This window comes from Fundulus heteroclitus, chromosome 1 (assembly GCF_011125445.2).
Source record: "Fundulus heteroclitus isolate FHET01 chromosome 1, MU-UCD_Fhet_4.1, whole genome shotgun sequence".
In the NCBI taxonomy this organism is placed as follows: Eukaryota; Metazoa; Chordata; class Actinopteri; order Cyprinodontiformes; family Fundulidae; genus Fundulus; species Fundulus heteroclitus.
Genome location: NC_046361.1, coordinates 30,748,956 through 30,764,531, shown reverse-complemented (window position 1 = coordinate 30,764,531; position 15,576 = coordinate 30,748,956). Strand labels below are relative to the sequence as shown.

At 39.3% G+C, this 15,576-nt stretch overlaps 1 protein-coding gene across 15 annotated transcripts in view; it reads left to right on the top strand.

Annotated features, from left to right (window-relative positions):
* Positions 1-13,842, top strand: part of LOC105935263 (rap1 GTPase-activating protein 1) — a 70,346-nt gene extending 56,504 nt beyond the window's left edge. For 4 of the 15 annotated variants that reach the window (XM_021323062.2, XM_036140571.1, XM_021323068.2 and 1 more), the window contains 15 exons: positions 247-347; positions 519-648; positions 2,660-2,815; positions 2,904-2,975; positions 3,081-3,167; positions 3,262-3,402; positions 4,526-4,648; positions 6,418-6,495; positions 7,312-7,421; positions 8,136-8,252; positions 8,375-8,552; positions 8,644-8,755; positions 10,916-10,986; positions 11,091-11,139; positions 11,295-13,842. In XM_021323062.2, the coding sequence (XP_021178737.2) occupies positions 247-347; positions 519-648; positions 2,660-2,815; positions 2,904-2,975; positions 3,081-3,167; positions 3,262-3,402; positions 4,526-4,648; positions 6,418-6,495; positions 7,312-7,421; positions 8,136-8,252; positions 8,375-8,552; positions 8,644-8,755; positions 10,916-10,986; positions 11,091-11,099 (1,485 nt within the window). In that variant the 3' untranslated portion in view covers positions 11,100-11,139; positions 11,295-13,842. The remainder of the gene's footprint in view (positions 1-246; positions 348-518; positions 649-2,659; positions 2,816-2,903; positions 2,976-3,080; positions 3,168-3,261; positions 3,403-4,525; positions 4,649-6,417; positions 6,496-7,311; positions 7,422-8,135; positions 8,253-8,374; positions 8,553-8,643; positions 8,756-10,915; positions 10,987-11,090; positions 11,140-11,294) is intronic. The other 11 variants (XM_012875577.3, XM_036140627.1, XM_021323064.2 and 8 more) reach the window with 10 other exon arrangements.
* Positions 13,843-15,576: the final 1,734 nt, after the last annotated feature.

Here is a 15,576-nt window from a genome sequence, read left to right as displayed (position 1 = left end):
TACTTTTCAATGCTGTAATTTGAGCCAGAGGCTGTCCTACAAAAGGGGGAAACTGAAGGCAGATGCATGCCACACTTTGGACAGATTTTTGTCCAACTTCACAAATATGCAACATTGCTTTTGCCTGTAACATACAATGCCAATAACTTCATTGATATGTGGAGTCGTAATGTGACAGAATGGGGAAACGTTTGCAAGACACTGTCGCACTAATCTTTATTTCCTTATGTGCTTTCCTGGCTTCAGACATCAGAAGAGGAGCTGTTTGGCAACAGTGAAGAAAGTCCTGCCTTCGAAGAGTTCCTGGAGTTTCTGGGAGAAAAGATTGAACTGCATCATTTCAAAGGGTAAGATTCAAAACAAGAGCTGTCGAGGCGCTAAGCGAGCTCTCCATATACATGCCAAACACACAACGTCAACTCCTATTTCCGTCCCATCATGCACGCTACAGGAGTAATGGTCATGCTTCTGCAGTGATGGTGGAATATCCTGTTAGACACGCTTCTGTTTGCTTGTAGTTTCCGCGGAGGGTTGGACGTGACTCACGGGCAGACGGGCACAGAATCCGTGTACTGCAACTACCGCAACAAGGAGGTCATGTTCCATGTGTCCACAAAGCTGCCTTACACAGAGGGGGACACCCAACAGGTAACGTAATACCGCCAGACGACACACCTTTCCTGATTCACAGCGAGCAGCCCGACAGGTTTTCCCAAAGAGGGCCGCGTTTTGCATGATCATCCGCGTTGAGTCAGAAAACAGCAGCGCGTATAAAAAGCGTACGTTGGTTATAAAGAACGGAACTGCTGGCCGCCTGCATGCGTGAGCTGAGGTTTCAGTTCTCAATGCTTTTCACATAAACACTGATTAATAAGAGCTGGTTTACACGCTGCAGGATGTCACGTTTTGTACAGACACAGATGGGGGAACGGCTCTCTTCACGTGCTCAGAGTCCCAGCCAGCAGTAGTGGGTGTTATTATTTATACATGCCAGGTTGACCTAAAACCGTTCTGGCCCACTTCAAGGGAAACAGCGCCTCTTTGTGGTGCGTCACAAACTCACTGACTGCCGACTGTCGTCTCAGAGCAGGAGCCACATGAGATCCTCATTGCCTATATTCTGTGCAAATATTGCTAAAAATTTTTTTTTTTTTTATTTAAAACTACATCCATTATCTCTATTGCGTTTTAACAATAGCTGCTTGTGGCTGTCTTGTGTTACATAATTGGAGATGTGCAAGTTTTATTAGCTTTATGTCGTCGGCATGATAATTTAGCCAGAACATTAGAGAAATAAACAACAAGCGGGATTTTCTATTTGGCTTTGAAATTAAGCTTTGGACATTACATTTTTTTTCACAGTAACGCATTATAACCCACTGAATACAGGAGGAACAGCCCCTTGTAGAACTTGTATGCACCCCTTGAACTTCAGCACAGTCTCCACCTTACAACAACAAGTGTATTTTATTGGGATTTTTGTGTATTAATTAGACAAATACAAAGCAGTGAATATACCTGTAAAGTTAGAGAAAAATCCTAAATGGTTTTCAAATATTGTTACAAGTAAAAAATCGAAAGGCTGGCATGCATTTGTTATCATATCAGGTTATACTTAATATTGCTTTCACAGCTCATAGATTTTGGGCACATGTCTGCCATCTCTGTTAATTTAGATGCTGAGATTTACAGCAAATATTTACAAATAGCTCAAGCTTAGGCAGCTTGGGTAGAGAAAAGTTTTCAAGTTTTAAGTCTTACCAGATATTTTCAATTGGATTGACGTCTGGGCTTTGACTTGACCATTATATTGAATGGCTGTATGTTTGGGGTTGGTAAGCCTCCACTCCGGTCTCAGTTTGTTTTGCAGCCTTTAACATATTTTCTTCCAGGCTCGTCCTGTATTTAGCTCCATTAATATTCACTGCAGTGCAGTTTTAGTTTTCATCCACAAATAGGGCTTTTCTTGCGGGCCAAGGGGTCAAATTTTCATCTAACCCGAGCAGAGCACTTTCTTCCAGATGTTTGCCGTTTCCTCCACAGGACTGTGATTAGGACCTTTTATATATTTTTCTTTCAGCTATGGCTTTTCTCGCTATAAAGAACCAATTTATTACGATCAGGTCCAATAGTTTTACTGTGAAAAGATTCTCCCACCTTTACTGTAGTTCTCTGCCACTCCTCCAACGTTCTTTCCATCTCAGATTATTACAGATGATGGACTAAACAGTGTTCTATAAAATATGGATTTCTAACCTAATGCGGCTTTAAATTCCAATTTATCCCTAATGTGCCTGTGTTCTTTGATTTTCATGATAGTTATCTGTTATTTTTACCAAACAGCTGCTTTTATACTGACATAAAGTTATACATAGGTGGGCTCTACTTATATACTAATATGATCGCCTCTGAAGGTAGTTAGTCACACTAAATTTTATTCAGTGCTATAAGAGGAAAGGGGGCTGACCGCACTACATTTTTGAGATTTCCATTCATAAATAAGAGTATCTTTTAAGCATCCTTCACATAAAATCATAATAAAATATGTTGCAGTCTGTGTTTATAATGTGATTGCAAAATACTGTAAAAAAACAAAACAAAAAAAAAACACTTAAATACATAATAACCACAAACCTGTCCTGGGGATCTTCTGTTGCAGTTGCAGAGAAAAAGGCACATAGGGAATGACATTGTGGCCATTGTATTCCAAGAGGAAAATACCCCCTTTGTGCCAGATATGATTGCGTCCAACTTTCTTCATGCTTATATCGTGGTCCAGGTGGTCAACCCTTGCTCTGACAATGTTGTCTACAAGGTAAATTTCCCTCACTTTCCTTTTTTTCTGCTTCCTTCAAGAAAGTAGGAGCAAGTGATTGTTCTTTAACCTTAATATTTGTTAATAGGTTTCCGTAACAGCTCGGGACGATGTTCCTTTCTTTGGCCCAGCCCTCCCAAACCCTGCCATATTTAAAAAAGTAAGAGAAACACTAAGCTTGATAATTGCAGAATCTCATTGTCATCTTTTAATTTCCCACTGTTTTTTGTAAGGTTTTTTTTCTCACTGCTTTGCTTTTGCTTAGGGCCCTGAATTTCACGAGTTTCTGTTTACAAAGCTAATCAATGCAGAATATGCATGCTACAAAGCTGAAAAGTTCGCTAAGTTGGAGGTGAGTTGTTGAGCCTTGCATTTGTTTTCTTGTCAAACATAAAAAGAGGCATTTTCTTTATTTCCTTGTCTGTATTCGTGTGCTTGGTTTTCAGGAGCGAACTCGATCAGCTTTGCTTGAAACCCTTTATGAGGAACTCCACGTGAACAGCCAGGCCATAATGGGAATTGGAGGAGAGGACGACAAGCTGGAAAATGGCAACGCAGGAGGAGGGGGCTTCTTTGAGTCCTTTAAGGTAACTGGAGACCCTGATGCAGAAACTGCGTCATGTCCAGGAACCTTCTGAAAGAGAGTGGCACGAGAAACTGTTTGCGAAAGCAACGCTGTGCTTAAAAAAATTTGCAAATCTTTAATTCAAGTCGATCATACAGTACCTTAACATAGCTCCGGATTACATTTTGTAAGATTTGAATGTTTCCTGTGACATTTTACCTGCTACAACAGCAGGAATTTGCACCGTCAATGTTGTATTGATCTGTACCCTTTGGATGTGCTACTGTAATTAGTTATTTGTAGACAGCTCCTTGCTTCTGGTCTTATTTAAGCCTGGATAACCTACTGCTGCCTGTAACTTTATAAAGCAGACCGAACTGAGCAGGTTATCGATTTTTTTTTTCTATAATTCACTGCACAAAAGCAAACATTTGTACTTTCAAAAATGTCACACTATTCAAACTGACTACATTGCTTTTACCGATATTACAAGATTATAAAAAAAAAAAAAAATCGATGTTACAGCACAGAAACATTGGCCATTTGTGACCTTTCTTTTTTTAATTCCTGTGGTTGGATTTTTCTCATGGCTCTTCTCTGGCAGCTGGGGCTCTTTACACTTGCGTACAAGCCGGGCCATAAGAGCTTTATCACCGCCTCCCAGTCGGCTTTTAAATCTGAATGAAGCTGATTTCTGCAGCTCTTTCCTTCCTCTTTTCTTCCTTGTGCGTCCCGGCAGTGACTTGACGCTGTGCGCTCTGCATGCTTCTGTGGCGCCGCACTCTGCTGTCATCTCAGTGTGTCACAAATCCAAAGCGGACGGGGGCATTTCGGGTGGCCCTGCTTCTCCGTTGCGTTACATTTAAAGAGGTTTCGTTGGGACTTAAACTTCTTCTCGCTGCTTGGTGGTTTGACCTCTGCTCATTCTTTCTCTTCCTGCTACCTAACTAAACATGATAACTTGTCTGACCTTAACCACGGCAACGTTCGTTCTCTGTCGGCAGTAGTCGGAGCCGTGGTCCCGGTGCCTGTGGTGGTGGTGAGCGTTCAGGGGAAAGCCCAGAGGCTCATCCCAGTCATGCAAAGAGGTCAAAAGTGTCAGTGCGATCTGAATGTATCTGCTCCTCCTCATCTCTTTTCCGTAGCGGGTGATTCGCGGTAGGAGCCAGTCAATGGATGCCATGAGTCTAGCTTTCAAGAAGCCATACCCAGTCTCCAATAACCTGACAAGTCACAGCCCTGCAGAGAGCCCTAAATACCCCGGGATAGTAAGTACAGCGCCTCTCTTCCCCCTAAGTAAGACGAGCCTCGCTTCCTCTGCCTCCTCCAGCAGCTCCACTAGAGTGCCGCCTCTTCCGCACACGCTTGCCGCATTAACTTCTCACACTGACGTGCTATGCCCTCAGCCAAGAGGAGCAATAACAAATCGCTCTGGTCCAGAAGCTGACTCTCATGTTGCAATTAGTTTTAAACTACCTGCAAGATGGAGTGAGAGGATCCTGACTGGTTTTCAAACTCGTGGTGACGGTTTGGGGTAAAGGCTGGGGTTTACTTGTCTGCCTTTTAACCCTAATGCATCTGCATTCTGAATACAAGCATAACCTATTTCTAACATGTTCCAATTATGTTGTTAATATGTATGTTATTATGTGCATGACAACTCAAGCATGAGTCTTTACTTGATAATCACAGAAAAGGGTGTAAGACTCATGCCCGTCAGTGAAAACCTTGTAACTTTGTAACGTCGCTTCAGGGTATTTGTAAGTTTAGTGAACTAATTCAAAGCCTCGTTATTGTTTCAACTGTTTAATCTATCAACAGTGCTATTCCAGTCTAAACTGTTTTACAAGGTTTTTAACTGGCCATACCTGCTTCTTTCATTCTGTACGCACTCTGTGCATACAAAATGACAAATAAAGTTGTCTAAGTCTAAGTCATACCTATGTACACGGTTTACATTCACTCATCATGTGCATTACTGTCCTAATAATTTGGAGCTTTGATATTAACTGAATTGTACCGTTCCTTTTCAGTGGTAAAATAATTATACAGCATACAACTTTAAAATATATATTTTTAAAAAAGCAATAATGGCTGCACAAGTTTGAATTTTATGTGAAAGTTATTCAAATAAACCCAAATATACACATAGCCGGCACTTTTATTTATCCCTTTACAAGTTTAACAATTCATATTTTTTGCAGCCAGCAACCAGCTTTAGTCATAATCCTGATTGGATTATTTACTGATCTTCTTGGCAGAAAAGGTATTGGTGATTTAAATATTTAAATTTCTTGAAATGTCCAGATATGTCATTAAAGCTGTAGGGAGTCCAGAGTTAGTCTGCGTTATTCTTTCCAGCAGGTTGGACGTGTTTTTGGAGCCAGTTTCTTTCTGCTGTGCTAAATTGTGTCCAAGTCTAAAAATGATTCAAATGCATCTTTAAAAACCTAAAATTCATTTGACATTCATGCCCATGATGGCTGCATGCAAACCTCTGTCCAGAGCTGTATGTTGTACATGCTACATTACAGTTTTGTGTATATAACAGAATAAATCAAAATCTATGCATTGAGCAGGATTTATTTTTGCTTCCCTTAAATTTCTACATTCTTTTTATATTAACACTCTCAAATGGGGTTTAACATACAATTACTGACTCATGATGTTACCTAGAGAATAATCTTTCCTTTGCACATGTCTGCTGTATTTTTTTTTTAATCTGTTCTTCATCGTCTTCCTCGCAGGCATATGTGGCTTACATAACTGGTTCATCATTTCTCTCTCCCATTCAGCTGCCTGTGTTGCACCCACGGAGCCAGACTGTGTCCCCATTTGTACTCTCTGGTTAACTTTTGTTTGACTGACATGACTTACTGCATGGGATCTCATATATTTGTATAAATCTCTTGTTTTCTCTTCTTCTCCTCCTCCTCCTCCCCCCTCTTTTTTGTCATCTGTCATAACCATCCTCTCCTCACTCTCTCTCATTCTGTCTGTTCCTCTCTCTGTTTTCCTCTCTTCCTGTCTGCCTCAGTCATTGCTTGTCCCAGGCAAAAGTCCCAGTAAATATGGACGCCGAGGCAGTGCCATAGGGATAGGAACAGTAGAAGAGGTTCATGTCTAATTACTAACTACCTTCTAACTTGCATTTGCTTTCTCTTGTTTTTATTTGCCTGCATGGCTTGACTGCATCACGGCAAAAACACGTGTCCCTGCACATTTCTGCTCCTCTTAATTTTAAGTTCAATCATTTAACATGTATCCGGTATTATAAGACCAATGGACAAATATTTGATACCAGCACACCATTTAAAGAATTATAAGCTTATTTTAATACTTGATACACTTCTCCAGCCAATCACGTTAGGCTCTTTCTGCTATGTTTTCTGCTTTGCTGCAGTAGGTGCTCCCTTTCTGCTGTTTTTTATGGCAGCTCTCCACTTTATTTGTTTCCAATTATTTCATTCAAATAATTTAATAAGCCCCCCTCGCAGAGGTTATTCAAAGAAAACTGATTTGCCGCTCTCTGAAGCCGCTTTAAATGAAAATAAAAAAAAATTGTTCTTAATTTGAGACCTCCCAAATGGAGACAGAATTAACAAAGCGGCTGCCGAGAATGCAAATTTACACGCAGGCTCTGGAGCCTTTAAACCCACATTTTATCTCTCGCCTCAGTGAGCTCTGCTCTGACAGGGGGGGGCTGTCACCTGCTCTTGGCATGAAGTGCATATTCCTCCTTGCTTTTCCTCATCTTTGTAGCAACCGAAAAGCCGAAATGATGACACATATTAGCCTGATAAATCAGATGTGATGTGTTTTTTCAAATGCTATTTTCCTTTTCCGTTTGATTTAATCCGTGTTGTGGGTCATTATAGGACTAAGAAAATATTTCCACTGTTTGACTCTGCTTCTCCGCTCTCCCTGCCAGTCGTTGATCATCCCAGGAAAAAGCCCGACGAGGAAAAAGTCAGGTCCTTTCAGCTCCAGGCGAAGCAGTGCCATTGGGATTGAAAACATTCAAGAAGTCCAGGAGAGAAGGTGAATGAAAGAGTCTTCTCCATCTTTGCTGTGTCTTGAACTTTTCCACATTTTGTCACATAACTACAAATTTCAACGCATTTTAACCTGGTTTTATGTTATAGAGTAGATCAACACAGAGTTCTGTAGTGCATAATTATGGGAGGGAACAAAATATATATGTCACATACTGAAAAGTATGGCATCTATTTGTATTCTGTTTGCTCCTAGATAATTCAGTGCCACCAAGTGGGTCCAGATGTCAAATCCAAATGTTCATCTGTGTATAATTTCACCTCAGTATAAATCTCACTGTTCTTTGAATGCCTCTGAGGTTTACCAGAGAACATTAGTAAATTAACAGCTTCATGAAGACCAATAAACACACCAGGTGGATCAGTTATTGAAGTTATTGAGCAACTTAAAGCCAGACTAAGTTATAAAACTGTATTCTAGGCTTTGAACATCCCACAGAGTAGTGCTGGAAAGAGTGTGGCCCCACTGCTATTTAAACTAACATTGACTAAAATGACAGGCTGAACAAGGAGAGTATAAATAACCGAAGCAGCCAGGAGACCCTGGGTAACTCTGGAGGAGTTGCAGAGATCCACAGCTCAGTGGGTGTGAATACTTTTGTGAGACACTGCACTCGCATCACTCCTGGCTGCTGGCAATGTCCAACTTTCCCTTTTAAAAGGCTTTGTAAGAAACGTCGTTTTTCTTTTTCTGTTGCAGCAGAGATGCGTCTCCGAACACCCAGAAGACACCTGACAGCGGCCACGTTTCTCAAGACCCAAAGTCTGACAACTCAGATCAGAGCTCTCCTGAGGTCCTCACAACCGCCAAGAACAGGTAAGCGAGGCAGATCGCAGCCGTACAACATGTTTTCGAGCAGAAATTTGACTTGGCATGCGTCACCATTGCGTAAGCGTGGCGGCATGTTATACTGCTGTGTCCTGCTGTGTGCATTTAAGATCAGAACTTACTGCGCCGGAGAGTGGTAACCCAGGGTGTAGCTCTTATCTCTGTGGCAGGACCCCTTCCATCCCTGAGGGCCAAGACCTCTCACGCTCCTCCTCCAATGCCAGCAGCTTTGCCAGTGTGGTGGAGGACAATGAGGCTGAGGCAGCAGACGACTATGACACAGGCATGGTGAGTGTGAAGTCCCGTACTGTCGGTTGCATCAGCATTTCTCTCTTGCCCTCATGCATGGTTCCACATGTCTGCTATATGCCACGTCTAGGAGAGTATGTCATCAGCTGGGACACCTCACAAGCGAGACTCCCTCACCTACACCACCTGGTTGGAGGACAGCCTCAGTGGCACCAGCAGCAACAGCCGTGGCAGCTCTCCAGGTTAATAGGTTTAAATACGAGTAAAACCTTATGTAGTCTATTACAAATACGTACCAAATAACACCAGATTGGTCATCTTTAGAAACATATAGATTCTCCATATTTTTCTGATCAACATGTACCTTATCACGTATGTGTAAGTATTTTATTCATTGCAGCAATCAATTCATTTTGGTCGCAGTTCAATGTTATCATTGCGTAAGCAAGCAAGTGTGTAATTAAGTAAGTGAGTGAGCATGTAATAGGGCTGGACGATAATTCAATATCAATATATATCGATCGATAGACATATATCGATGATAGGAAAAAAAAGGATCAATAAAAAGTTCAATAGAATAAAAGTCTTTCCTTCATTTTGCATTCTAGCCATGTAGGTTAATATTACAGTCATTACATCCTCCCAACCAATCATAAACACAGACCAGGGACGCTCCGTCACCAAGCTCCGCCCCCTACAAAGAGTTCAGAAAAGTTCTCTTTTCTTTTCTTTTTTTCTTAAACTTGCAGTTTTGGTAAAAAGCTGGTGGAATAAAAGGTTGGGTTTAAATTCAGTGCTTGTGTGTATCTAAACATAGGTCATTTAGCAAGAGCATAAAATGGCCAGGGCAGCACTTAAAATCTATATTTGAATTTGTTGATAATTATCGATATCAATCAATATGATTTCTATTTTATCAATATAATTTTTTTTCTATATCGTCCAGCCTTAGTATGTAAATAAGTAAACATTTACTTATACAGTACCTCTCAAGATAAAGATCACAAAGTGCTTTACAACAGAAGGTAGAAAATACACAAGACAAAATTAAACAAATAGCAGATTTATAAAGACACATTTTTAGCTGGCCTTTAAAAGAAACCGCTGAGTCTGCTGATCTCAGTGTCCGATGAAGGGAGTTCCAGAGTCTTGGAACCACACAAGAGAAATATCTGTCTGTTTTATTTTTCAATTTAGTATGAGAGACAATCAGTGGGTCTTGATCACTGGGCCTCAGAGCCCTAATAGGGGTGTAGGGATATAATAACTCAGCAATGTAAACTGTTATCTGACCATGCAGAGCTCCCTAAGTCAAAACTGAGATCTTGAAATGCATTCTATAATAAACTGGGAGCCAATGAAGTTGCATATGCAGCAGAGCACAACATTTGGAACATTTTGAAGTCCCCATTTCTGAAAATGACAGTGAGCCCTGTAAAGTAATGTTGCAAGGAGAGGAACCTTTTTCATATGAAACACAGAAGGCATTTTCTCTGAGTCCCTCTTGTGGCAACATAATGAAAAGCATTGAGGGTTGTAGATTCATCATTATAATGAGTATCTCAGCAGGCTTCGGGATAAATGAGTCTCACTAACCCCAGTTTCTTTTTTTTTAAGTTGCAAAGGAAAAAAAGAAGAAGTTGCTGCTGGGGAAAATACCTTTTAAAAAATCTGATATTAGAAATAACAAGAAAGAAACAAAACTGTGCAAAAAAAGTATGGATATAAACACCTGTTGAGTTTGTTGGGAGCAGTGATGTTCTAACGGCTGCTGGGAGGAAGGATCTGTAATGCACCCTTTAGATGCCGCAGTCAGTCACTGAAATTTCTGATGTTTTAGTTTTTCCTTTTCTTGATAAGATAAAAAGTAACTATAACTATGATAAAAGACAAATTCACAAGGTTTAAAACACCTCAAATGTAAAACACTATGTGTACTTGAAATTACCATCTTAAAGACACATTCTCCACAGTAGAGTCGGGTTTTGGTAAATTCATGGTATTTCTTCAGCGGGGACAGGGGAGCAGGTAAAACGCGATGGGAAGATGATAAATAAGAAGAGACTGAAACACGACTGAAGAAAATTACAGACGCAGGTAGAAACCTACCAATAAAAACTCACAATTGTGGTTCTACAGTCTTGACTCAGGGGGCTGAAAACAATTGCCCGCTCCACACTTTTTCCCCCCAAAACTGTAAAAAAACAACAAAAAACATGATTTTCTACTTTGTGTAGGCCTGTTACAAAAAAAAAAAAAATCCCAAGAAAACATTTTGAAGTTTGTAGTTGTATTGTGACAAGAGGCAGTCAACTAGAAATGGAAAACAAGAGTCGAGTCAGGGAGGAGGGAACCTAAAGCCCTTCTTTTTTTTTTAACTCAGCTGCTTTATTTTCCCTCAGGGCTCGGTAAGACTGGGAAGCCCACGGAAATTCGCATCAAACTAGATCGATCACATGACCATCAATCATCAGTGAGTAACCTGCAGTTATTTTAGATTTCCCCAATCCCAAATCTCTGCTGCTTTTTGCAGAGCTTTATTGGTGCTTAACTTGATTTGTGATTCTCTTTGTACAGAACTGTTAGCCCTGCCCACCTGACTTTTTCCTGAATCTCTTATCTTCAGGTTAGACCCTCCTTTTTACCTCCTAATGGTTTTGTTTAGGCCTGTTACTATGATCAGAAGGAATAAACGCAGGGTTGGGGTTATAAAAGGATGCTTGCAGTTTCGATGTTTTTCTGTCTGTGGGTTTTGACCCGATAACTGTCTTCTTCCCAAAGCAGTCCCATAAGTCTCACTCCTTCTGAGAACCATGCATTTCACATGACGAGTGAAGCGAAGGTGGGGGATGCTGACGAAGATGAGAACGGGATATCAGATGGAGCCTGCAGTTGGCCGCTCAGGGAGGACACGCATCCAGAGACCCAGAGGACACTAGAAAGGGTTACGCACAATAAGGAGCCAGCCTTTTACATTCTTCTTTCTTTACACTCTTTTCTTTGCCTGTTCCCAAATCTGTTGCCTGACTGTGATTTTTTTTTTTTTTTTTTTTTTTACCTGACCTTCGTTGTGGAAGTGCACATTTGCTCTGCAACTATAAATGTTTTATCTGTGAAAAATGTCACTTATGTTTAGTTGTCTTGTTGAAGTCACGGTATGCTGGCTATAAAAATGACAGCTTGTGCTCTTAGCTGTCATTGTGTGGAAAGATGCATCCTAAAGATAATGTCATGAGCCACTTCAAAGGGCATATATCATATTTACCATTTCACCTTTTACCATTAGGCCTTTTGGTTTACATTAGCAGTAATCATTTCTATTTCTGAAGTAAAGAGCAATATGTAAAAATCTATGAAGCAAAGAAAAACGGCCACGAATGGAACCACACGTTTGCTAAAGAGAGATACCGTAAAGTACAGAACCCTGACACGGTCAACAAAAACGCCAATAGTGGCAGCAAGGTCTCCTGCTTGATTATAAGCTAATAAGGTGCAGATTTATACACAAATCTGTCCCACGGGAAGGAAGAAGTTTGGAGAAATGCTGTCTGAAAGCAGCATTGTGGAGATGACTGCCATGTAATTCACCTCAATGGTGAAACACCACTTGTGACAAAAATCCCAATTAATAACCTAAATGCTTGCAGCATATTAAGGTATGTCTTGTAGTTTCTACAGCTACCTCTGCTGCTGTGCATCCTCATGCTTAAGCTTTAAGTTGTTGAACTATCCTTAGTTTTAAAGCATTTTGAACCTAGTGGCTTTTGGCGGGTGAAATATTTACTTACAGGAATCTCACCCACTTTTCCTTCACGGAGGATCTTTTGGGAAAATATGCTCACTTAATTCTATTCTGTGTTGCCAACAAGCGGCCACACATCCATTGGCCCCAGAATGCTCCGCCCAGTGGCAGCCCACTGCTCCCTAGGGGGATGGGTTGTATTCAGATGGACGAATTTCATTGGAATGTATGTTGCAATGACAAATAATGATAATTATTGTCCATTCAACACATTTCCTTTTTGGAAGGTCTTTGTTAAGGAAGCAATCCCTTTTCCGTTTACAGCAATATACTGACACACTCTGCTGCTCTAGACGACATGTTTCCAAAGGCACTTTATGTCTCGGAAAAGCGCCTTAAAATTATTTATCTGCTTTAAAAATGTATTGTTTAATTTCTTAAGATATGGCAACTTTCATCCTGTAAGCAATGCTTTTTGGCTTCTGTTTTTTTTAAGACAAGATATAAATTCATTAATTATTAACAAATTAGTTTTATCAGAAAAGTTTTTGTCCTTAGGATGGAAGGTGCTTTGTTTCATCATTTTGCGGGTAAAATCCAAACAAAAGAACAGGATCGCTGCTATAAGACACTTCTTTTCAAGTGGCCATTTTTCTCCAAGTTTTTTTTTTTTTTAACAAAGCTTAACAGCATACAGGGAAGAAGAATATCGACTGATAGCCTTAGAGCTTCAACATGTTATTTTCTAAACCATTATGTTGAGTACCTCAGTTTTTATCTACCATATTTTTTTCCACCAAAATGCATTCATCTTATTAGAGAAATTTTGAATCAAACTTTATTAGAGGAACTTCCAGAGCTGGAGCATAGGATTATTGGTTGCATTGCCTGTTGTGTCCAATCACTCTCTGTGTGGTCAGTGAATGTGCCGATACAGTTATCGTTTATGTTATTTTCTTACTTCTGTCTTTCTGTAACCTGTGTTTTTACTTGTTCCTTGGCTCCTGGTAAAGTGGAAGTCACACTATACCGCTATGGTAATAACACTCAGCGTCTTCTCATACAGCTTGTATATGTTGCTTTGGCATTATTGTAGTTGTTCCCTGTGACACCTGGCTTATTTCAGGGGTCGGATCTTGTTCAGTGCAGTAAGTTTGCAATGCAAATATGATCAAACCATGTATATTTATTTGCTTTAAAAGTGACTAAATCCTAACTAAACTACTGGTTTTATGTATATCTATAGAAATTTACCTGGAGTACATATATGTATGGCCAGTGGATTTTAAATCGGAAGGAGCAACACCACAAGGTTACTGCCAAGTTCAAAATTGACTGTTTAATTTCATGTATTCCTGATTTCAGATTTTATTTTTGAGAGTTTTGTAGATTTTTAAAAGGTTTTCAGACTGTAAAAGAGAAAATGTGTCTGTACATCCCATTGATCATTTCAGTTGCCTTATATCACACAATGATGGTGTAAGTCAAGCCAGTATAGCCAGTAGTTGAGTCATCAGGATTTCCTATGTAATGAATGTTTTGTTTTTGCTTGTTTTTACTGTAAATAAATACCCTGAGAAGTTTAAAGTCTGCTGCGTATGACTTTTCACACCTTTTTTCCAAGACAAGATAAAAATACAGTATTCTAAATGTGGCAAAGTAGAGGTTAGTGTTGTGAAATGCATAGAGACAGAGGGTGTTTTATTTCCCACAATCTTAATAGAACCAAAGAAGAGAAATTCACACTAGTAAAGGATTTGATGGGGCTGCCTGAAAGCTATGTGAGACTGGAAAGATCATTTGTAGAATCCAATAAGGGAAGCAGACATCTTCAGATATATCAAGCTACAAAGAACCAAAACAGAATATTTTTTTTTTTTAAAACGGGAAGAGGAGAGCATAAGAAAGGGTCCAGGACTCTGGACAATCTAGAAAAAATGTTATGTCCCTTATTTTGTTTGCTCCAACCTTGTTACAAGGGACAACTAGTGCTGCCTTCTTTTTTAAAGGGGGTTGTTTGTTTAAAGCTTAATATATTCCTTTAGCAGAGGCGCCAACAAATGTATCCTTCCCATTTAAAGGTTGCGTCAAATGTTATTTATACCAGCATAGCAGGTTGTAAATGTTCACTGCACAGCTATCCTTCCAAGGATGGTGAGGTGATAATGAGGATGAAAACTGTGCCAGACTGTTTCACCAAACACAATGGACACTTCAGTGAACAGAGAAGATTATAGCAGTGCCCCAATTAACACTCAGCAATTTCAGATGCTGTCTGACAAACTGTAAACATCACATCTAATAAAAAAAGTTATGATTTACTTGTGTTATATTCAGACATACGTTTAAAAGGAAATGCTGAAGTGTTCAGTGGATTTTTCAGATAATCTAGGAAACAATAAATAATACAACCATAGATATTGAGGACTTGAAAACAAAAAGAATTAAATCAAAGATTTAATTTTTTTCTAAAGATAAGATTGCAAATTTATGGTAAGAAATATCTTATTTGTACATGTTGTTTCACTCAAAGATGTTCTAATGTACAATTTTAATTGTAGTTGTGGCTTCTATTGAAAGTCTGCCCAATGTTTCCCTAAAAAAGGGCCTGCAACCTGTAGCCCTTAAAACACTGAACAGTGTTATTAAACACAAAGCAAACAATAAAAGTTGAACTTCAGTAGTTTTTCTGTGTTTTAAATAAAATTCTGATAGAATGTCCACAAAAGGTTAAAACTAATGGTGACAAAATATTGTCAATATGTTATCAGCTTGCAAACATTATTTTTTCCCCCTTTTGTTATTTTATATTTCCATTTTTTTAAATAAATATAAATTTAATACATGTTTAACATTTAGCAGGTTGTGATGTTTTTATTTTTTTATTTTTAAAGCATAAAAATAGAAATAAAATTTTATTTATGCTAATTTTACCAGAAAAGTGACCCAATTTCTGGAGTTGGCCCATAGGTTACAATTTTATTTCTTATTTATTAATGTTTTTTTTGTTTTTTTTACATGTCCAGTCTGGCTGTGTAGCACTAAGAATTTCTTTCTTAATGCCAAAGCGAGCCCAACAGATTGGTTTTAACAAGTGGAAGCATTATTGCTTTCGCTACAGTGCTCTCCTTGATATATATGCACAGACTTTATTGGATATTATTTTGGGATTATTTCAAGTTCAATGGACACAGGTAAAGGTAAAAGAGAAATAAAAGAAGAGAAAAGGTGAGGCAAAACCTTAAAAGGGATAAAAGGTGACGGAAATAGAGCCGAGAAAAAAGAGAGCACAAGATACACATCCTCAGAGTCTGCTTCTAC